The sequence below is a fragment of the Labrus bergylta genome, chromosome 1, assembly GCF_963930695.1.
Source record: "Labrus bergylta chromosome 1, fLabBer1.1, whole genome shotgun sequence".
Taxonomy (NCBI): Eukaryota; Metazoa; Chordata; class Actinopteri; order Labriformes; family Labridae; genus Labrus; species Labrus bergylta.
This window is the reverse complement of record NC_089195.1, coordinates 3841292-3864627: the sequence shown is the minus strand read 5'-3', so window position 1 is coordinate 3864627 and position 23336 is coordinate 3841292. Positions and strand designations below refer to the sequence as shown.

At 40.5% G+C, this 23336-nt stretch overlaps 1 protein-coding gene across 1 annotated transcript; it reads right to left on the bottom strand.

Moving 5' to 3' along the window:
• Window positions 1-541: 541 nt before the first annotated feature.
• LOC109997708 (insulin-like growth factor-binding protein 4) lies at window positions 542-21157 on the bottom strand. The gene is made up of 4 exons (XM_020652284.3): window positions 20227-21157; window positions 7203-7366; window positions 6307-6432; window positions 542-3918 (listed from the first exon to the last, which is right to left on the bottom strand). Exons 1-4 carry the CDS (start codon window positions 20582-20584, stop codon window positions 3781-3783), a joined length of 786 nt encoding a protein of 261 aa, XP_020507940.2. The 5' UTR covers window positions 20585-21157; the 3' UTR covers window positions 542-3780.
• Between the last annotated feature and the right edge of the window lie 2179 nt (window positions 21158-23336).

The window sequence follows — 23336 nt, the reverse complement described above, 5'->3', positions numbered from 1 at the left end:
GAGAAACTGGTGTACAAGCTCTGAAATACCCTCTCCCTCATCTCTGTTGATCATTGTGAATTTAAACTGCCCCTGTAAACTTCCCCCTTACTTCATTAAAACAACAACACATATGACACAAAATACGAGAAACCTGTTCATTCATATCATTTTTATTTATCATACAGTTAATACCTATACACCTCATCCCAACCCCCTACCCTCCACAAGCACACCATACACACACATACACCGTGACAAACACCTCCCATGGTACTCTCTTTCCCTTCTAGTCATTTTTAAATTCTTAGAGCTTCATTCATATACTTAAATACCTCATGAACATTTCTTATTCCATGTCATCTTCTATGATTTATCAATATCTCGTCACGGTCAGTGAGCGACTGGTCATGCATGTAGTGAAACTGCTTCATAACTCTTCTTCTTGCCAGTCTGTTCCTCTCGGCTCTTTAGTTGATACTGTGGATTTGTCCAATAGCACCTAGCATTGATATAAAGACAAAAGCTGTCTTTATAGTGTCAGTTAATAACAGCGACAACATTACAGTTTGTAAAGTGGTTTTATTGTTGTATTGAAATGTGTACATTTTTATAAGGGAAAACAATTACAATGTAACTGATCATTTAAATGGTTGAAGTTCTATATTTCAGTTATTTGATCACTTCAGTTTTTGAATATAACGGTCCTGTCCTGGACAGATACACAAGACCTTAAGTTATTTTCTCCAGCCCTAGTCCATTTGTATGCATGCAAAAAAATTACCTAGTATCTTCTACACATTAGTATATAATATCAAAAGCAAAAGGAACAGTCTTTCTCATCGTTAGAAATGCAATGACCATTAAGAACGGCAAAGTTAGAGATCAAGCACTACGCCTTTGATACAGTTTATCTAGTTACAAGGCCTTGAAAAAATCAAAGCCAAAGCTCTTCAACACTTCTTTCAAAAAGTCTGATTATTGAACAGAGAAATGTAGTCACGTGTCATTGTTAAATGATTGAGATTCTGCTGGAATTGGTTTTTAGTGAGTACATTGTTGGTGTAGTCTTTGGATCTGTTTTTCGGACTTTTGGCTTCTTAGCTCTAAGCATTGTGTCTCAACCCGTGCTATCTTCTCTCTATCCTTCAGTCAAACCACTTTGGATTCATGTCCTTCTTTACTTACAATAAGAAGAAGCCACAAGATTATAAAGTTTCCAGAGTTTATCAAGTGACAACTGGCTTCATCGATTCAGTTATATCCTTTGCCAAATAACTAGGCCAGTCATTTTGTGTGTAAACCTCATTTTTTAAATTTAATTGAAGCTCATAAATACATTTTGTAACATTATAAAATAACAAAGTGCACTAAAAACATTATGTAAGTTTGAAGGTGTAAAATTAGAAGAAATATTATTTTAATCTCCAGAATGTCAGCCTCACACCCTTTTGTTAGATTCATGACAGATTCATGTTGGAAGTAAGCAACCATCTTTCCTTTCCTAGCTGGGTTGAGAGCATCGTCATTTTACTGGTTTTTATTTTTTTGCTAAAAGTCACCATATTTAAATGGAATGCAGATATGACTTTCTATTTACCCTAAATAGGAACATTATTTACACAAGTAAACATAATGTTGTAATTTAGTAGTAATCAAACTAAGATTTTACACCATAAACTACTTAGATAAATGTTCACTATGGGATTCATGTAAAAGAGAAGTGACTTAATTTGATGGTAGACTTACAATCAGACTTGTTTTTGCGAGCGTTTCAGTGGCCCATGTTGACCACTAGAAAGAATTTAGACGTAAGGCTTTTGCGTTGGCTTCACTGTTTAAAAACTAAAAGGCTACTCGATGTTATAAAGAGTCTGAACTCCTCAGACTCTTTATAAATGAATGTGCATTTTTCATAAATGTATTATTTTTTTTTTTAAATCTACCAAATTCAGTATGGAAAATTGTACAAAAAAAGCAGAATGTTTGTTTTTATGGCACTTCTTTATTTCTGTGGAAGCAGAATAACGACCCTTTTGTTGTGCTCAAATGCTCACAAATTAAGCTTCATTAACATTTAACTCAAATTAGTGAATTTCTGTCGTTTTGGCCCTACTATGATGAAGTATGATAATACTATCAAGTCTCCCGTTGATACATGGCCTGACTTTCTGTCCAAACTTGTCACGTTCTGTGTCCCTCTTCTCTAATGAACAAACCAAATAAGTCTAGTCAGTCACATCAGAGTACACTAAAATGACTATGAGAATAACCTTAGCCTCCCCTACAGTATATTTAAAATATTTGATGGATGGCTATGTTACATTGGCCTGGTAATACACTCCTTTGATTATGAGCTTGATGGCCTACAGATGATAAAATGAGAACTGGCATTAACAGAGGAGAGGCTTGCTTCCACATAATCACCATGCTATCATCATTAAAATATAATATATAACTGTGAACTCGACCTCTGTTTTAAAACACATCAAGGCTGCCATCTTCACCACCAGTTAACAGAACATTTTGTCGATTAGATGAAGTGATGTTGCAGAGCTAAAGTGGGATGTTTCTCTGATATTTAAACAATATAACTGAAAACAAACATGAAAAGCGGTTGTCAATAGCTTTGGAGATGGTCATGCATTTAGCTTATCCTCACACTTGATACTATAACAGCTTATCTCTGTTTGCTTGAAAAATCTCATGTTCTTATTCTTATCCTAAACAATGCCCAAAAAGTGCAGATACCATCTTTTTGTTACAATTTTTTTGGCACAATGATTATATAGCACCACTAAAGTTTTGTGAAAGAGTCGGTGTGGAGAGAAATCCTGTAGGATAGAATCATATTCACACAGACACAAGAGCCACACTGGCATCTTAGCACCAGCTGGAGAAATAAGATTATCCTATCAGCAGTGTACAGAGAGGTTCTAGCCCATCCACGCTGCCAGTCCACAACGCTAGAGAGAGAGAGAGAGAGAGAGAGAGAGAGAGAGAGAACTGGGTGATGAAGCAAATGTTGTTGTGAAAAGCTATGGCTTGTCATTTGGTTGATTGTTGATTTCTTTTGTCACCTCAGATTCTTTAGTTTTGTCTTCTGATCGTCCCATCTTTTAAACAAAATGTTCACTTTTCTCTGTGTTGGCATACATATTTTATGGTTTGTTTAAAAGTACTTACAACATGGGTGGGGTTTATACATATAGGCCAGTACGATAAGAGCAACACATAACCACCAATTACACACATTGTGTGAAAAACTAGTACACAACCCTTTAATGATTAATCAGTCTGGATTGTCCTGCTGTCATTACTAAATGATCTATAGTGCTCCAGAAACAACTAAAACAAATGTTTACAGCTGAGTTGTATCTCAGGTCTGATTATCTGGTGGGAATGATCCTTTTTTTTTTTTTTTTTTTTTTTACTTTTAAACAATTATTCACTGAATATAAGAGAAAACAAAACATTTGCTCTCCAAAAAAAGATCACAACCACAACTGTAGAAGTTCTTCGTCTGCCACCTGTTACTTTGAAGCGCAGGTCTTAAGTTCATATAATTGAAACAATACACAAGTGCTCAAAAGACTCAGAGATCACATACTCTCACACACACAGAAAGAAATTAGCAAAAGAACTCATATCAATGGTTTCCTTTTTGTTGCGCAAGCTCTAGTACCATTGGGCCTCTGGTGAAGCGAGGCTTTAGAGCGAAGTCTTTTCCACATGTAGTTCTGCTAATAAGCACCAGTAGAGTTACGCTGGTCCTGCACTCCCTCTGCCACTCCTATCTCTTCAATCCCTCTGTGTCGCAGTCATTAGTTGGTGGCAGTCCAGTTCCCCTCGCAGCTCCAGCGGACCCGGCAGCCTCAAGCCCGTCTTCTGGTCCACACACCAGCACTTTCCCCGCTGGCCGTCACGTGCAGGATGACACTGTGGGCATAAGATATATGCAGAAAATTCTAGTTATTATGTTGTTGGTGTAAGGCAATACCCATTCTTTTGGGTAATGCAACATCAAGTTTTAAGATAGCCATCCTTAAAAACGTTTTAAATGTTTAATTACTGGTTTCAATCCAAAGATTTATGGCAGCAGTTCACTTTGTGTTGAATTAGAACCCCAAACACTCAAACACAGAAGACAGACCCGTGAAACAGGCCAAGTCATAACAAGGGTCATGTATTGTCTGGTTAACAGTATCAATATTTTACAATACATTATAATAACAACCTTGGATTGGTTTCACCCACAGACGTGGAGTTGGGTCTGCTCTCTGTTGGACAGGCAAGTGCCAAACACCGGTGGTTAACTTGCACTAGCTTGGTAAATTATCCGCGTTTCCATGACAACAAGTGTAGTATTTAAGTAGCTTGCAGTGTAGGTATAAGCAGTAAACGTGCAAGCTAACCCTGCAGTGGGTGTGTGCTTATGGTGGGATGAGCCAGGAGGAGGGGCCCAGGTTGAGTGTTGTGTTTACAAGCTGCAACAAACATTACTACTTACCCCACCTTTAAAGTGTCACTCATTAACATAGCATCAACCTATCTGCTGTAACCCAACTGTTAGCTTCTTCTTAGGACTACAAAGCTTCATAACATTATTTATATCACAGTTTGAGTTTCATTGATTGCAGCTATAATCTCTTTCAATCACAGCTCTCATGTGTCTTCAGCAGTAGGTAGCTGTTTAAAAAAATGCCCCATAACACGAAACAGCAAACTGAATATTTGGCAACTAGCTGGTGTAGTTAGTGCAGCAATTGAAGAGACAGATGTTTCCCTCATGAACTGCTGGAGGGCAAAATATCTAAACAAGAGGTAACTCGAGACTGAAATTCAGCAGCACTTCTGCATTGGCTTCAATTTTAAAAGCAGGCGGCTATGTCAAACTCTTCATGCACTCTTTGCAATAGAGCAGGTTTTATACACAACAGAGCGGTATGAAAAAGGTTACAGAGTAGTTTTATTATCATGAAAGTGTAGTTAATGTTCTGTAGACGGGGCTACTCCTCTCCAAGATGCCATCCGATCCAGCTTTTAAAACTTTTAAAGCTTTTTGAAACTGTTACAGTTTTTGGACTTCACTATATCCGAGATCCAAACAGCATTTGTGGCAGGCGCTTTTGTGTGTTTGTCCTTATCTAAACATGGAATTTTATTTCTTTTTTTCTTGACCTGGAATTTGTGTTTGAAGTTTCATTGTCTTTGTTCACCCATAGTGGCCTGAAATAACTGTGCACCACTTCTGTTTACACTCTCAAAGTGGACCAACCAACGCTTGATGACAGATGCGGGTTGTGATTTTTTCCCCTGAAATGTCAATTCAACACCCATTTCCATTCCTAAGCCTACTGCAAATGAAAGGATGTTTATCAGTGGGCCTTTAGCTCTACATTGTGCTTAGTCAGTCAGCAAAAAATAAATACTTGACAGACATTTATTTACTTTAAGGTTGTTTTCATGTTATTACATAATATGTTATTACGCTTCAGAGATTCCTTCTTTGAACCTTAAGGCTTCCTGTAAAACCAAACTTGTTGTGTGATTTTGTGCTTTTTGTCCAACGGTTTGCTGTTTTGAAATAGCCTCCAACATCAGTTCAGAATCTCAGAGCACCCCAGCCATGAAATGATTCCCAGTTGCCCTTCATGACCTGTGTTTTACTTCCTGAAAGATTGTATCTCAGTGCACTTAAAGTTAAACAGTAAACAGTTCCCTCTGAATGTGAGCAGACAGGGAAACTTTAACCACGTTACACAACCAACACAACTCTTGATGACTGGTGCTTTTCCTTTTATCACTGATTCTGTATCTGCTGCTTTGTATGCATACACAGCTCAGAGAGCAGTCTTATCTCTGTTTTTAGGTTCTCTCATTCTCTCACTCTTATCTTCATAGTTGCCCAACGTTGCAAAGTCAAACAAGTAAACTGCATCCAAAAGCTAATTGCATCCATCACAGCAGTGTAGGGATTATTGTCCAACAGTTTAGGGGAAAGCAGTTTACACACACAGCGACTGTTAATTTTCTGAAGTAAATTACTTTTTAATGTGAGCTGGAAAAATCTTGGATTTTCCACGACAGTCTTTTGTGTTGATCTTGAACAAGTTAGACAGTATTTCATCGGCTGCAGGCATGTTTTGTGTTTTGGCCCACAGATGTATTTCCAAAGGAACTGCTTGGAATATAAAGACCGGCATTTTTATTTGTATTGGCTTAACATTTTAAGATTCACAGTTCGCAAGCACACGCAGCCAAATCAGGGTCTGCTCTGTCAGTAATCCAGTAAGTGTGTTTGTGTATGTGCTTAAACTCACAGACCTGTTTAGCGTGGAAATCTCCATTCTTGTCACAGTTGGGTATGGGGATTGTGAAGAGATCATCATGTGTGCGGCTGTTTGATGCCAGTCTGTCCAAAGCTCTCTGCAGCTCAGCACGACAGGGAGCCTTCAGGAGAACATCAGTTTGATATTTAAATGCCACAATTAAATTAGTTTAATGTACTTATCATGTACTAACTCATCCTAAAGTTAGGACTACGGATGAAAATGAAGCTATTGTGATCATTCTGCTACATTTACATACAGTAGATTAAAATACTGGGTCTTTCTGTGTGGAAACAAACTGAATTTATTTTAGATTCAGACAGGAACAAAAAGAAAAGAGTATTGAGAATTATTTGTGATTCTATAGAATTGTAAAGGTTTACTCTTTCTTTAAAACTGAGTTTAGTTTATACACAGCATCCTGTCTAAAAATGTTTATTTTACAATAAAAAGTTAAGAGTCCAAAGTATGTGGTTCTCATTCATAAAAAATGATGACATACACAAGTATGTATGTTTTGCATGTGTGACATTACTGTGCCATAATGTAACACATTTCTCTGATTTTTATGGACTAAACTGTGGTAAAAGCAGGCTGTTCATGATCAACAGGGTTGTTGTGATCCTGATCTTCCCACTAAAAAAAAGAGCTAATTGCATGTTGATGTCAATGTGCACCTGTACTTCATTTAAAGGCAATTAAATGTTACGGTCTGTAAATAACTAATTTGTACAATTTATTACGGGACTGTTACGCTCCTGGCTTTGGAACCATAAAGCCTTAATATAAAACACCTGCTGGGGTGGAGGAATGAGCTCCAGAGAGGGAATGCTTTGGGTTTGTTCTTTTCTGTAAAAACTGATTAAGATGTCAAAAGATTGTTTCTCTTACCAGCGCTGCCTTGGTCTCCTCCCTGGCAGTGTTGCTTCTCTGATTTGTGGATTTTGGAGGGTGGCGTGCAAGGGTCTTCTGTATGCAGCGCTTGTCCTGTGGACTGCACCGGATATTGCTGTTGTTCGGATGCTCTGGGATGATCTCATCCTGCCTTTCCATCGCTATGGAGAAGGAAGGAAATACGCTTTAGTTCCTTAAACTCAACAATAAGATGAAAAATGCACTAAGACAGCTCAATAAAAGTCAAAGACTCAAATGATCAGCTGAGGACACCCAAAATATTTCACATTTTGCTCGTTGCTGTTTTCTACCTGCACCATTGTATGCAGAGTAAGTCATGAGCAATAGATTGTAGTGTTTGCCAATTGTCTCCGTCTGTGTTAATCATTTAAAAGAGTTGATAGGAGAAAATGATCTACCTCTCTAAAACAAACAAAGCAATCCAGAAAACACTGAGAAAAGCTGTCATGGAGGTGGGAGATGAGCTGCCGCCAACTTTAAACGTACAAGAAAAGTAAATGACTAAAATCCAGCTTCTAGTTAAATTGTAGTTCAATACTGTGGTAATATTTTTTTGGGGAAAACTGATTAACATGCAGAAAACATCCGACTTGTTGGAGCTTGTTGTGGCGCTGAGCAGAAAAAAAAGGAAACAATTTATTGTACTTTTGTATGAACCAGTCAAATCTGATTCCAGTGACAAAAAAAGAGTCAGTTAAAGCCCTACGATTCACTTTCTAATAGTGCTATAAACCTTTTGTCAGAAATAAGTCAAGTGTGTTGTATGATTTTTGTTTTTTTAACATCACATTTGAACAACATTGAAGATGCATTTCTGGATTCTGTATACATGATTTGCCCTGGTGTCAGTTATAGAGCAGCGACTGGTCTTTCTCTTCTTCCTGTCCTTCTATATACCATCCCATTCAGCTGAACGTGGTGAGATGTAGGCTAAAAATGAGGCCAGGTTAACCTCAAGGACATAGCGCTGGGTTTGCGCTCATGGGGGTAATCAGTACCTCAGCTCTCACCCTGGTACTTTTCAACTGCTGCTGCACCGCCTCAGTCTTGCCACCAGCTCAAAGGCTTTTTTAAACCATATACCACCCCGGTTCTGCTACCCTCTGTACATTGTGGTCTGTGCCACATTCACCTTTACATCCCTATAATCCTGCTGTTTTGTTGCCCTGCAGGCAGCCAGCTGCTTCCTCAGGAAATGCTCCCCTCCCTCTTCATCCACCACCCCTCCACAACAACTACGCTCTGTACCAGATGGAGGCTGTTAGAGGGTATTTGCACTGTCACAAATGGGCACAACTGGGTGTGTGTGTGTGTGTGTGTGTGTGTGTGTGTGTGTGTGTGTGTGTGTGTGTGTTTGCATGGGTGTGTGTGTCTTTTGTGTTGATTGATGCTGGAGGGCACAAGATGGGCGAAATGGGGGGATAAAAGGTTGTGTGTGTGTGTCTCTTTGTGCGCCTGCATGTTGCTTTTCACCTGTGGCTTGTAAGACTTGGCAGCGCGTTCTGCTTTCTGCTCATAACCCATGGCATTTTACAGATTGGCACTGGAATCAAAGCACCATAAACTTGAGGTTTTTAGCTTTGCTCTGATCATTGAACCAGGACGTAGCTCTGTTTTATATCTAAGGTAACTGCCAGGCATCCAGTTAATTGTTGTTGGCAAAGAGACAATGAAGGTGGGTCAGTAGCCTCCTTTATCTTGTTCAGTCTGCGGTCTGCAACAGATGAAGGCATTTAGCCTTTTCTTTGCTGATCTTTTTTCCAGCTGGTCCTCCTGTTTTTTTTTGCCATTTTCTCATGGTGACTACAGTGTGTTGTTACCTCAGTGGCGGGACTTGGAAGGTTCATCTTCATAGACAGTTATCTTGCTTTGCTTGGCTTGTCTGGGGGAAGTGTCTCTCGTCTGTTTGTATTTTTAGTCTCGATGCTGTTGAGCCTTGCTCATCAGCACTTTCTTCCACAAGAGCCAACTGGCTTTCAGCTGTTTCCTTTTGTTCCAAGTTGTTCTTTCTCCCATTGTGCCAGTTCACACTTTTTCTATTCCACACTCTTTCATAGGGTGAGCCAAAGTGATCTAAAGTGGGTCAGAGGTGGCATGTCCTGTTTGCTACCACTGCTGTTTTTCCATGGAGGAAGTTGCCACTTCTCTGTGTGGTTTCATGTGATTTGGATCAGCAGCTCTTGGCTTTTGAAATATAAATTCCTTAAGTGCATTATCAGCCCTGGAGCTGATATGATGCAGTTCATTGACAGTCACAGGTGCAGAGCAAAGATAAATAGGCCTGAGTAAACATATAATCATGCAAAGAATCAGGAAGAGTCTGAACTTTCGGGATATTGTGTAAGCACAAACGAAGCAAATAAGATCCTTAAGACATAACGAAATATCACTTCTAAGGCTGAAAGTTCTAATTATTTTTATTTCTATTTAAGTGTTGTTAAAGGCTTTATAAGTGATTTTTTGATCCAGCAGATGTCGCCCTTGAGCACCAGCATGAAACCAAAACAACTCGCGCTGCATTGTTGTGTTAGCATGCTAATGCTAGCGATCTTTATTATGCTGGTATCTTCACACTGCATGTAAATTTACCTGAAATGAGCGTGATCTAGAAACACAGTTAAGCAGTGAGTACAGTATGTTATTCTTCTTTTCTCTAGTCCCTCTATTAAACAACTTTTATACTCAAGGGGAGGAGTCAGCCGGCCGTCCTGGCGATGTAAACAAAGTGAAGATAGGACTCTGAAAACTCTGAAAACATCACAGACAGTGGGACTCGGGTGTTACACCCATTGTAGACAGTCATGACTCACAGAGTTATTTTCAGAGTTACATTTAAAAGTGAAAAATCACATAGAAAGCCTTTAACAGAATAATAAAGCTTTATTTGAATCCACAGAGCCAAAAAGGATGCCTTCAAACTTTAGTTCTCTTGTCAAACCAACAGCTGAAAACCCAAAGGCTTTTCATTTCATATCAATTTTTAAATAGTGAAAGCACCAAAGTCTTACATTTATGAATCTACAACCAGCATCTCTAACCGCTATGGGCCCTATTTTGACAGTCGAAACAAACGGTCTAAGGTGCATGGCATTTAGAGATTTAGGGCATGTCTGTCTATATTGGGCTCGTTAATCTGGATGCATAGTGAGGCGCAAAGAGGTCCCTTTATACAGTAGGTTGGTTTTTGGCATAATGTGAATTAAACCAATCACAGTGTCAGCTCTCATGCCCTTTTAGAGCCATGTATGCTTGCAGGGACTTTGTGTTGTAATCTACACATTCTTCAGGCTATGGCCGGCTCATGTGATTGCTCTTCCTTCATCGTTCCCCCGAACACAGAAAACAAAATATGAGTATTTGAATAGTATAACAAACTGTATTAAATATGTTGATGGTGGATTAAAGTTATTTGCTGACATATTCCCTCAACATCAGAATAAAGGTCGGCTGTAAAAATATATTGCTGCTGCTGGATTAGTGATTCATTCTGTACTGCATGAGTAATGGACAATGAATGAAAGTCTGTATTAATATCTTTGGGCTCTATTGTCTGTGGCACTGGTAGTTACGTTTGAGCATTATAATACTGTTAATCTAGCTCTTTGCTTTGTGAGAGTGTATGTGCTGATATGTCTGCGTGTATTAGAGAGAGTGCATCAGACTAAGCACTCTGCTGTGTCTCTTTGGAGTTTGGTAATTCACTCCACCACCGGGGAACTACAGAGGAAAATAGTTTAGCTTGCGACTCAGGGCCCTGTTGTGAAGAGAGTACCAGGTGCCTTTCATTGGCGGAGTGTAGACCTGGATGAGGGAGTACAGGAAGTAATATAGTTCAGTAGCTGTTGTGTAAGCAAGCGACAGGGTTTTGAATTTGATGTGAGCCGCAAGTGGGAACCAGTCGTAGGAAATCAACAGCAGAGTAACATGCGCTGTTTTAGGTTGTATGAGAACCAATCTGGATCATCAGAAGAGGCTTAAATGTGCATTCTGTGATGCCTGAGTTGTATTATAGTCCATGAGTGATATAACAAGATCCTGTACAAGGAGTTGTGTAGCATTCTCTGACAGGGTTCTGCTCTTTCTGATGTTTCATAAGGTATATCGACACAACAATCGAGGCTTATACCTCAAAGGCTTTATATGTGATTTTTTGATCCAGTAGATGTCGCCCTTGAGCACCAGCATGAAACCAAAACAACTTGCGCTGCATTGTTGTGTTAGCATGCTAATGCTAGCTATCTTTATTATGCTTGTATCTTCACACTGCATGTAAATTGACCTGAAATGAGCGTGATCTAGAAACACAGTTAAGCAGTGAGTACAGTATGTTATTCTTCTTTTCTCTAGTCCCTCAATTAAACAACTTTTATACACGAGGGGAGGAGTCAGCCGGCCGTCCCGGCGATGTAAACAAACTGAAGATAGGACTCTGAAAACTCTGAAAACATCACAGACAGTGGGACTCGGGTGTTACACCCATTGTAGACAGTCATGACTCACAGAGTTATTTTCAGAGGATATACTTGATTTATATTATATTTAAGTTAGAAAATTAGGGTTAGGGTTAGGGTCAGATTTCATAAGACAGTGACAATCTTTTTTTTTTTTTATGGATAACCAGCATCCGTTTTGTCTAGGGCTGTTATATACTATGGATGGACAATCTAAAAGATCAATTTTATTATCACAATTTCCTCGTCTTTTTCTTAATAAACTGCAACGATTGGCTTGGTTTAGTTTGTGGTTAAATATATCTGGTCCCATTTCAGCTGCACAATTGTGAACGGGTTTATCATCCTGACAACCAGACATGTAAGCATCACATTTTTAGTCATGTGAGTGAGAGCGGTGTGATAGGCAGGTACTCCTCTTTTCTAATGAACACCTTTTCTACATAAAATATTAATTTAATTTTTGTTTACAATATTTAATGATTTGGACAAGTCCATGCTTTGCGTTTTGTTTATGTTTGTCCATGCACTCAGAAGAACTTTAAAGTAGGGAGTGACATCAGTTGTCAAATTTCACTATTGTAGGCTTTAAACTGAGCTGAACCTCAAAGTCAAATATCCTCCTGAAACAAATATTTGCTCTGCGAGTTCTTTCCTGTAGTTTATACTTCCAGTACTTCAGGTCCTGGATCCAAGCCAAAAAGGGCCTCAACATGAGGCATTTTTACAGAAACCTTGGATTCACTCTCTTAAAATAATGACCTCATTGATGTTGTTTTCCGGACAGATCTGCCGAGCACAGATAGAGGCAATAGTTCTAACTCCTTGACAATACATCAAGGAGTTAGAGCGTCCATCATCCCTACACTTGTAATCATTAGATAAAGGTACTAGTCCCTTCTACACGGCTCCAGAGTTAGGTTGGCAGCAATAAAGACGCAACATCTGGTAAGGTATGCAATGCTACCGTAGAAGTTTACTATGGTTTACACATGGTTTGTTGCAAAACTGTCACAAATCCAGTTCTGTTTAGAAAGAATGTTCAAAAAGTTTTGGGGAAAGCAGGAGGGGTTAAGTTTATTCACTTTTCTTTATAACATAAATAACATACGTTCTGAAACTTTAGAAGAAGCTCAAATGAACCATTGGTTTCAGATCTCCTGGATAAAGGTCTTGGTTCGTTTGACCCTTCAATTTCTCTTTATAACACTGTCATGTGTATTTGAAGGAAAATTCAATCAAAGACCAGCTACCCAAATTACAGAAACAAAAGTTATAACATAATAAAAAGTGGAGTAATGGTGTAATCAGTTGCTGACATTTTAAGTATAACTTTATTAATCTTATTTATTTTATTAGACAGTTTAGTGGACTTCAAAGCACAGAGGGATCAAATCCATAACTGAGGACTCAGCCACACTTATTTCTATTGTTCATTTAGGTTTTATAAACTTTGGAATGACAAAGTATAAATCCATCAAACCTGCCAAGAGTGGCGTCAAATCTTTGCAATGTTGCTGTTCCCCTTGACAGAAAAGATTATTCTACAACGATAGAGATTCATCTCATGAAAAATTAGTAATCTTTGGGGAGGCTACTTCTCCGAAAAAGCATTGGCAACACTTGGATATTTTTTTTGTTTTGTTTCTGGCAGTGAGCTCATGAAGTCTACAAAGCTGACAGAACATCAGAGCTTTCCAGGCAGCAGATTTCTATGAATCAGTTAATCATTAGAACTGATGCCTCGTTGTTTTGTAAGAACATTTCAAATTACATTACAAGTACTGAAAGAAGTCAGTTTGTCAATAGACACAAAAAGGGATAATTAAGAAATAACTTGTGAGTTAAGGGACCCCTGCTGCACTGCTTCATACTTATAGAAGTTAAAGGCTTTTTATGTGATTTTTCACTCTTAAATGTAATAGAAATCAAGTATATTTTCTGAAAATAACTCTGTGAGTCATGACTGTCTACAATGGGTGTAACACCCGAGTCCCACTGTCTGTGATGTTTTCAGAGTTTTCAGAGTCCTATCTTCAGTTTGTTTACATCGCCGAGACGGCCGGCTGACTCCTCCCCTCGTGTATAAAAGTTGTTTAATTGAGGGACTAGAGAAAAGAAGAATAACATACTGTACTCACTGCTTAACTGTGTTTCTAGATCACGCTCATTTCAGGTAAATTTACATGCAGTGTGAAGATACCAGCATAATAAAGATCGCTAGCATTAGCATGCTAACACAACAATGCAGCGCGAGTTGTTTTGGTTTCATGCTGGTGCTCAAGGGCGACATCTGCTGGATCAACAAATAGCATATAAAGCCTTTAAAATAGACATCCAACATGTTTTTGAGTTTGTAGGAGCAGCAAGATCCTACTTTCTCAACTTTTTAATTATTATTCATGCTTTAAGCAGAAGGGGAAAAAAAGCTCCCTTAATTTGACAAGTAGATATACTTAAGAGGGTATGTTAAACATTTCCACGGTGGGGCTAATTCTCTTCAGTCAGAATGTTCTTTGAAACATTAGCCATCTACTCTACCCTACAAAGCTTCACTGGGAACACAGTGTTTTTCTTTGTAGACAATTATGATTGATTTGTTTTGCTCTTAAGATTCAAAGATATTTTAAAACAAATGACATAACGCAACAAGTAATACTTTAGTCCTTCTCATTTCATTTTGTTACTGTTGCTGCTTTAATGAAATACCAGTATATTAAAGGCTATGTCATATTCAAACATGCAGAATTCACCTTTTTCATTCTTACCATAGGCTATAAATGAAGTGGAATACTTCACTCCAAAGAACCCAATTGTTCTATGTATCATCATTCTTAGCATTGTGTTTTTTCACTGGGAGTGGCCTCATTTGGACAAGAGACTGATTCATTCATTACTGCGTCTCTATCCTGGTTGACAGGTGGCAAAGTATTCCTTGCTTTATCGTGTATTTTGTCAATTATAGGTCTTGCAAAGTCTCAAATTTGTGTTGAAGTAGTCTCAAATTTAGTTCATGAAGGTTTTGATTTTCCTCTGTCCTTTCTTGCACAGAAATAAATAAATACTGTAACATCATCAATAACGTTTAGATACTACTATTATAAAGTGTTACGTGTCCGTGTGCACAAGCACCGGCCAGGCTACAAAACTAAACATCCTACTGCTCACAAGCTAACGTTAGCTCCTTGCATTACAATGAAGACCTTTTTAGTTTTGTCTAAACCGTTGTGAGCGGTGCCTGTGGGGAGTTAGCTTTATGTTTGTCTTGTTTCATTAAGTCGTGTTAACGCTGCAACTAAGCTAGCTAGCCAACTGGCTTGTGGACTGACATAATGGACAAGGTTTGAAGTTCATCTCAGCCGTCCTCCACAGAGAGCGAATTAGCAGCATCGCAGGCAGTGATTCATGCATTTCATGCATTTGTTTCAGGTTAGTGAATATGCATGTGGCCAGGGTAATTACTGTGTTACTGTGTGTCCAAGTAATTACTGTTGGCTTGCTTGTGAAAACTGCGGTAAGCTCGCCCGGCTATATGTGTCCATAAAGTTTTTTTAGCACTAGCGTGAGAGCATTCACCAACTATTCTTTTTTCAGAGCTCCAACTTAGTTCAGCTGTCCTCCAGACAATCAGTGTAGCAAGCCTCATCACCATGGTGACCAACAATATGGAGGAGACTATGTAGAGGCAGACCAGTCAGGCATGCTGTTATACGAGTAGAAAAAAGAATAACAAATAGAACAAAAAGCAAACAGGATCTTAACCCAATTTTATTCCTGAACATGATAAAAACAAAAACAAAAATTTTTGGAGAGGGAATTCATTTTACAGTAGGACGTCTATTTACAACTATTGTAGTCTCCTCCTGCTGGCCATTAGAAATAATGCAGGTTTAAGGCACTTGTACGGTGGCTGGGAGGTGTCAGGGGAATGCATTTACAAAAACACTTTGCAAACTCCACAACACGAATGCAAAAGAGTCACAACACAAATGCAAACAGGCCGCAACGGAAGTTGAAGCCCCTAGGATCTGTTAGATGTTTCCGACAGACCGTTATTATAGACGGACAAATGAACGTGTTTCTAATTAAAAGTTATCTTTTTAAAATTATAAATGTTTTCCAATGTTCTTATATTTTCATAGTATGTGACACAACTTCCGCTGCGGCTCCTTTGCATTCGTGTTGCGGAGTTTGTGAGGCGTTTTTGTGAATGCATTCGCCTGACACCTCCCAGCCACCGTACACTTAGCTTCAGTTTTGAAACCAAGAGACTATGTCCAATTTTTATGGCAGCAGTATATGAAATGCAGGTTTTTGAGTGGTATATTTAGGATTTTTGCTTTTCCTTTCTGTAAAATTAAGCAAAACTGATCCGAAACGTTGTCAGATAAAAAAGCAGATATCAAGAAGTTCAGTTTTATTTATTTAATTTGGACCCAAACACTGCAGTATGGTCTCTGTCACATCCTGTTAGTGTGTTATATGTTTTTGATACATAAAAACAAAGTGATGAGGCTTGAAACTTTGCTGTTGTCTTTTATAGGAAAGATATGACACATGCTCACTTACACTCACACACACACACACACACACACACACACACACACACACACACACACACACACACACACACACACACACACAATAGTGTAGTTCAGACACAGGACAATAATAAGGAAGGATAGTGAAGCTGTTCCAGATGGATCATCATCAGGATAAACATTATCCTTTACTTTGACAAAAAGCTTTTGGATCCAAACATCCCAGTGCATGATTTAATTAAAACGTGCTTTGGAAACTTTAGAGGAGAACGAGGTTTTCCCACATTCACTGACTCCACTGAGATTTAGAGTTTGTTCCGTTTTCAAAAAAGCAATTCTACTTTTTATCTCGATGGAATTATGTTCAAAGAAGTCGGGATTTTTGAACATTGGCTCATACAGAGTTGAACCAAAGGTATAAAAGGCATTTCAACTCCATGTTCTGGACTCAATAACTGATTGTTTAGTAGATTTATTAACTTGATGATCTGTGAGTAAACACTGTCATATGAGTTTGGGTAATCTCAGCCATCCGTCACATGTTGATGCTCTGGTACTACTACTGAATAGATCTATGAATAGAGGGAAACCTGCAGCTGCAGTGAATTAGGTCAAACTATTTTAGTTACACCATTGACATGATTTTGACTGGAGGTTTTTGTGTTAATAGATGTAAAGAACAAGGGTTTGGAGTTGAAGTGCAAGTAGAGGAATTAATCATTTCTAACAGCCAATGATGTGTCATAAACAATATAATACTTGATATGAAAGAAATTAATGAACAGACATGATAACTGCTCAGAAAACACATCTTTAAATACACATTCATACTTCACCATGCTTTTGTGAAGCAGATTTTTACAGTTTAAATTAATAGCTGCACAAAACACATCTCAGCCAGTTTTCCCCCATTTCTCCTCAGATTAGGACTTTTTCAAAGCCAGGAGGACACTGTGGGACAGTTTATGTTTTATCTCTGAGCTCCAACAGTAGAGGGGGGTCCCTGTCCAATGGAGAACAACAATTAGCTAATCACATTTACTCCTGCACAAAAGCCCCAGCTGTATAAATGTGCTGCACGACCCAAAGAAAGCAAATACACAACATTAAGGGGACATCTGCGGAAAGAGGGTTTTGGAAAATCCTCTTTTGGCACCCTGTAAATACATCCACATCTCTCAGTTCCCTGAACGTGCTGCAGAGTCCTCGCTCACAGGAGAATCTAGGTTAGCATGCTGCTTTCATAAAGACCTGTGTGCGTCAGTAAATTGGAAAGAGTCTGGCTCCAGGGACAGCTTCATTCATGCAGCTTCTTCAGGGCCTGTAGGTGGAAGACTTTACATATCTGACATCTGTATCAGTTTGTACATAATATCTGTTTCACCGTTAGAGGGGAAACATTTGAATATGACATCCAGCCAGGCCCGGCAGGAATGATAGAGCGGATGCCAATATATCTATCATGATTTATTCTGAGTATTAGGATAGAGAGAATTTCTGAGAATTGGATATTAACATGCATGAAAGCTGTCTCAGACCTTGACACAAGATGCCAAGCAGTGCTTGTTGTTGCTATGGAAATTTGGTTCAGGAATAGCCTGAAGGTTGATACATTTTTGAAATACAGCAAAAAAAAAGGACTGATATCTCATAAGTACTTCTAACCTGATTTAATGCATTACTTTAACTTATCTCTGAAAGCGTTATGAGGCAGCACACATCTTTGCATATTGCAGATGCAGAACTGTAACTACGAGCCTGACACCCTAAATCCCCTTCATTGGGCTGACGAGATCTGCCTCCATCCCAGGATCTTTTTCATTATGAATTCTCTGGGTTTTTTAAAAAACCCTCTTCTATTTTTATCTAGTATGTTCACTGTTGCTAGGAGTGGGGCAGTGTCAGACATGTATTCAGGAGAAGCACCCCCTTGTTTAATAATGCATAAGTACGTTGCATGCGCCACAAAGGAAATCTCCTGCCTGTGATTGGAGTTGCTCTTTGCCCCCCCCCCCCCCCCCCCACACCCACCCACCCCCTTCCTCACCACCCCCCCAGCCTTTCTGATTGTCTCTCTGCTGCCATTTGTTTACACTGAACATTCTTATACAGCAGATCTGAGCTGCTGCCCAGAAGAATTGATTTACAGTGAGATTTATTGGGCAGAGCTTTCCTGCTTTGTTATGACAGACTCCGGGGGGTGAGAAGGAGTGTGGAGTCAAACAAAACTCGGCGCTCACATTACAGAAGACCGAAAAACAAAACTTATGAACTTTCCAAATTGTTCCATCCACTGTGGCCCCGCCCTGGAGAAAAAAGAAAGAAACCAAGACTGCCCCCCCAGTGCACTATAACCTTATTCTTGGATAGCTGATCAGACGAGGCAGGATCGAAGAGCAGAAATAATGTCTCCTCCGTTTCAGTCTTGCTCTAAACAGCTTCATTCTCTTCTATTTAGATTTCTATTTAGTCATGCTATGCTGCCGCTCTAACCTATGCTGGCCTCACACACAGAGCAGAAGGCTCTCATTTCAGCTCTGGCAAAATGAGTGTCGATGAGCTCATCCTCGTGAAGGAGCTGGACACGGTGGGCGATGCGCTCTAAGGCTTATTAGAGCTGGGAGGGGGCAGTGCACCCAGGGCCAGGGGAAACAGATGCTGCATGAAGATGAGCATCCAGGGAGTTTTGTATTGGCTGAGCCGATCCAAATCTTTGGTGTTCTGGCGCTAGCAGATCTCCTCCTGTCATTACCATTTACTATCTGGAAGCATGGGCTCAGTGGAAGCGGTGGTGATCTAGTTAGTTGATTATCTGGAACAAATGAAAGAGCCACCTTGTCTGCAACGCATTCAAACAACATGGCATAATGGAAATCAACACCACTCCCTTTGAGGAGAACAGAGGAAGACAAACACAAGAAACATTTTCCTCAGTAGGAAGCAGTGGACTGGAACTGGATATGCATATAACACATCTAGAATTAGACATCCCACTGTGGGAAAGTGGAAACAGACTTTCTGCTTTGCAAAAGGAATTCGGCAACAAAAGAGCAAGACTAAAAAAGTGTGATAGAGACATTGACAGCAAAGAACAGTTCTGCAGCAGCAGCAGCAGCAGGAGGAGGAGGAGGAACAGGAGGAGGAAGAGGAGGAGGAGGAGGAGTTGGGGCGTCCATGACAGAGAATCAAGTGAATTACTGATTGCAGAAAGCTCTAATAGCCCCAGACTGGCCACACTCCATTACAGTCATTTCATACAGCAGCTTTTATTACCTCCTCCCATTACACACACACACACACACACACACACACACACACACACACACACACACACACACACACACACACACACACACACACACACACACACAGACTCTTAACATTCCCAGTACCACCACAATGCATCTCACAGCCTACACTGCACAACTACCTGCAGGATCTCAGCTAAAGATGGGAATCTTTATAACCAAGTGCACTATTCCTTCATAAAAAAAAAAAAAAAACATCATCGTCATACAGAGTGCACACACACATACAGTAAATACTCACACGCCCACCCCAGCTATCACCACAGCGCTCTCCTCTCTCTGAAGCACTGCTTTGCATCTTACAGCAGGGCCCTTTTCTCACCGAGCAGCCCGCAAGACAGCAGGGGGACTGTGTGCACTCTCCCATCAGGCCATGCGTGAGGAGCTGGTGTGTGTGCATGCTCTGGTTCAGGGCTTAGGTGAGATTAGGGTAAACAAGCAGCACATTGTCACCCCTTGCCCCCCACCCCCCCTTCCAACTCTGACCCTGCCTCGCTCAGGTAAGACCCAGGGGTTGCGGAGACAAAAAGTATTCTTGTCCACAAAGTGACAGGGATGTAGAGACTGCAAGTCCAGTTTAGAGTAGACCTGGTTAAGTGCTTTTTTGATATGAAAAAAAAACACATCACATGTTTGCATAATGCTTAAAGGGGAAAAAAAGTGGTCAATGTAAAGAGGTCCAGACTCTCACTGCTCTCACCTGAGTTCTCCTCCACCTCCCTCTCATCTGTGCACACCCCCTGGCCATGCATTAATGAGTGAAGTGGCCTCTCCACGCCACGCGGCGGGTAGCAGCGGAGGCCCGTTCCACACCGGGGAGAGTAGACGCCGCAGTGAGCGCCTTTGGGCAAGGCACAGGTAGGGCAGCAGCCGCAGCCGGGCTCCCGCACCGTCTCCTCGCAGCCCTCCAGCAGACGACACGCAGCCAACCTCTCATCAGAACACATCGGGCAGCGGATGGCCGTGTCCGACAAGCACAGCGCCACCAGTGACAGGGCGCCTAACGTCCACAGGCCCCAGTAGGACGGGGCAACTGCCACGCCACGTCCTCGAACCATGGCAGCACCCGGCACCTGCACGCAATCCTTTTGCCCTGGGTGTGTGATCCCCTCTGCTTCCCCTCTCCTCTGAGTGTGGTGCGGCTTATGATTTACTTTTTACTTCAAAAGCTCAATTAAGACCAACATAGGAGGCTACAGAGGGAAGCTCTGTCCAGGATGGTTTTTTGATATTTTCAGCTGGTTTCTGTTTCAACTGCAGGGGACACAATGCCTCTGCTGTATTTCCTCTCCGTTCCTCTGATTCAATTTCACAGAGCAGAAATTGGAGCTTGCTTTTGTTCTCGCCTGACGAGTGTAGTGGTGATAAGAGGTATTTTTTTGTAATGTTAGAAGGAGCACTTGCCGGCAGGATTATCCACCACTTTTGTTTAGGTGAGTCTTGGTGTCCCTTTGAGTCCAGAGGCTTGTCCGCCCTTTAAATGAAGCACAGAGAAAAGAATCTGGTCTACAAGTGTCCAAATGCAAAGTAGATAACCAATAGGAAGCGTTTTTTAAGTCAAAGCTGCAGTTTCCTCCTCTTTTCTGGTGTGCAGTGCAAAGGACTCGCTCCTGAGAAATGGCTCAACACGAGTAGCTCTCTTTGGACTTTATACTGGTCCATGGACACGCCTCTTTCTACAGTGAGAGAGGAGCTGAAAGGCACAGCGGAGAAAAGCCAGGCTAAAGCTCTCCCCCTCTGTCTCCCTCTGTAGCTCTCTCTAAGGTTTATATCCACTCTGCCTCTCTTGTCCTCTTTCAATCCTGAGTGCATGGAGAGATAAAGCAGCTGAATTACCCTCTCACTAGTTCACACACAGAATACACTTTGTTTCTCTCCCAACCATTTCTCTTATTATTTACTATAGTTGTACATGTATGACTTGTTGTGAGTTGATGAAACACTCCGCTTGATATCAAAAAACTAAGAAACAAAAGGACACTTAAACTTTAATCCTCCCAACACAATCCTGTGTGCACCACTGGAGAGAAAAAAAACAGCCCAACAACATCCTGTCTGCACCCTCTGTGTCTGTGTGTGATTTTGCATATTTGTGCGTCCAGTGGCCGGTCTGTCCCCTCAGATCTTGTTCTTTTATTCACTCCTTAAGAGTGGCCAGCTATAAAAGGCAAACAGACCCCCACCCTTTCACACCCTGCCCCCAAAGGTCCCAAATGTGCTCTCACCAGGCCATCACAAGGCTTTTGCATGTGTGTGTTTCATTGTACATGTGTGTGTTTCTGATCATGACAGAGTCTGTAAATCAGCATGTTACTTTGTTCTCGTTTGCCTGAGTGTGTGCAGTTATGCCCCACACCCAGCCTTTAAGGTTCTGAATCATGGCTTTTATTGGTCGATGTCTCTCTTTTTTTTTTCTGTTTTCCTTCATTTTACCATGGAAACCCAGCATGTATTGTAATGCCTTTGTGTGTGTGCTTTCGTTCTGATTTTTTTTTCCTCCAGTTGGTAGCTGGTTGCCACAGGCGGGCCAGGAGTAGCAGACTAGCCTTACAAGGCCGTGCCCCACTCAGGTGGTGGTGGCTGCTGCTGTTGTGTGTGCTGTAAGTAATTGGCACCTCATCCAAATCTGCTTTGTAAGAAATATTTAGAAATGAGTCAAGATGATAATGGCATTGCAGTGACATAGAAACTTTCTGTAGTTCAAGTCAAATATTTGAATGGAAGCATACCGGTAATTAAAAAAAGCTTTAGTACGATGACTGACTGACCCACAATGTTCTAAAACAGTGGGTGACCAGCTCACTGGTTCTGCTCATACGAGGGCCAGAAGCTTCATTATGTGTCATTTATGAGGTGTTTGACTCTGCTCTGTGTGTGTGTGTGTGTGTGTGTGTGTGTGTGTGTGTGTGTGTGTGTGTGTGTGTGTGTGTGTGTGTGTGTACTGTGAAGATTGGCAACAACCCCCCTCCCCTCTATACCATTGGGCTTTCTGTTTTTTGTGTGTGTCTATAGTTGAACACACATTGAAATTCTTCATCAATAGGAAAAAAACAAACAGTTTCAGGACATTTCTGTCGGTTTATGTCCCATTTTATTCCAAAGCAAAAAAGATACAGAGTTAAGACATGTGGGGATGTTCCCAGTCAAGTAGGTGTTTTGAGTATGGCTAGTTTGACTCACCCATACATGTTGCACGTTGTTTAACTGAATATATCACAACTACAGTTATTCCACGATGACACTTGTAAGGATTTTGTTTTAATGGTTTACCAACCATGGAGTATGAAAGTCAAATGGGGGGTGGTGCTTTCTCTTGCACTCTTTAACATGTACATGAATGATCTATTTCTACAACTGAATGGTTGCAACACTGGTTGTGTGTTGGGTTACAACATAATCAATCTTCTTTTTGTTTCAGCATCTGCTGAATATTAAATGGCTGGCAGTGATTAAGAAGGATTTACAGCCACTGAGGTCGACCAAACAAAATCACAGCATGCTGATAATAAGGCAAGAGGCTTCAGAGCAGATCTCTGCAGAGCACCTCAAGTTTGCTCGCCCAAAGGTTGCAGTTGTTTTCGCTATTTGTTTTACTGGTCTAACGACTCCCAGTCTGCTGCCAGACTCTATGTTATCTGTTACTTTAGTGCCTGTCATCAAGGACAAAGCTGGCAAATTACCGGCCTATTGCACTAACCAGTGTGGTATCTAAGGTCCCGGAGAGGATTCTTTTAGATCGGTTATCTGAATTTACTGGTGCCATAGATAATCAGTTTGTCTTTAAAGCTAAGCATGGTACTAAGCTTTGTA

What these genes read in the sequence shown, in the direction of transcription:
- LOC109997708 (XM_020652284.3), bottom strand. Translation starts at nt 20,584, where the DNA reads ATGGTTCGAGGACGTGGCGTGGCAGTTGCCCCGTCCTACTGGGGCCTG. An exon ending in GGAGGTGGAGGAGAACTCAG is followed by an intron (nt 7,367 to 20,226) that starts GTGAGAGCAGTG and finishes CCTTCTCCATAG; the next exon opens with CGATGGAAAGGCAGGATGAG. An exon ending in GAGATTTCCACGCTAAACAG is followed by an intron (nt 3,919 to 6,306) that starts GTCTGTGAGTTT and finishes TTATGCCCACAG; the next exon opens with TGTCATCCTGCACGTGACGG.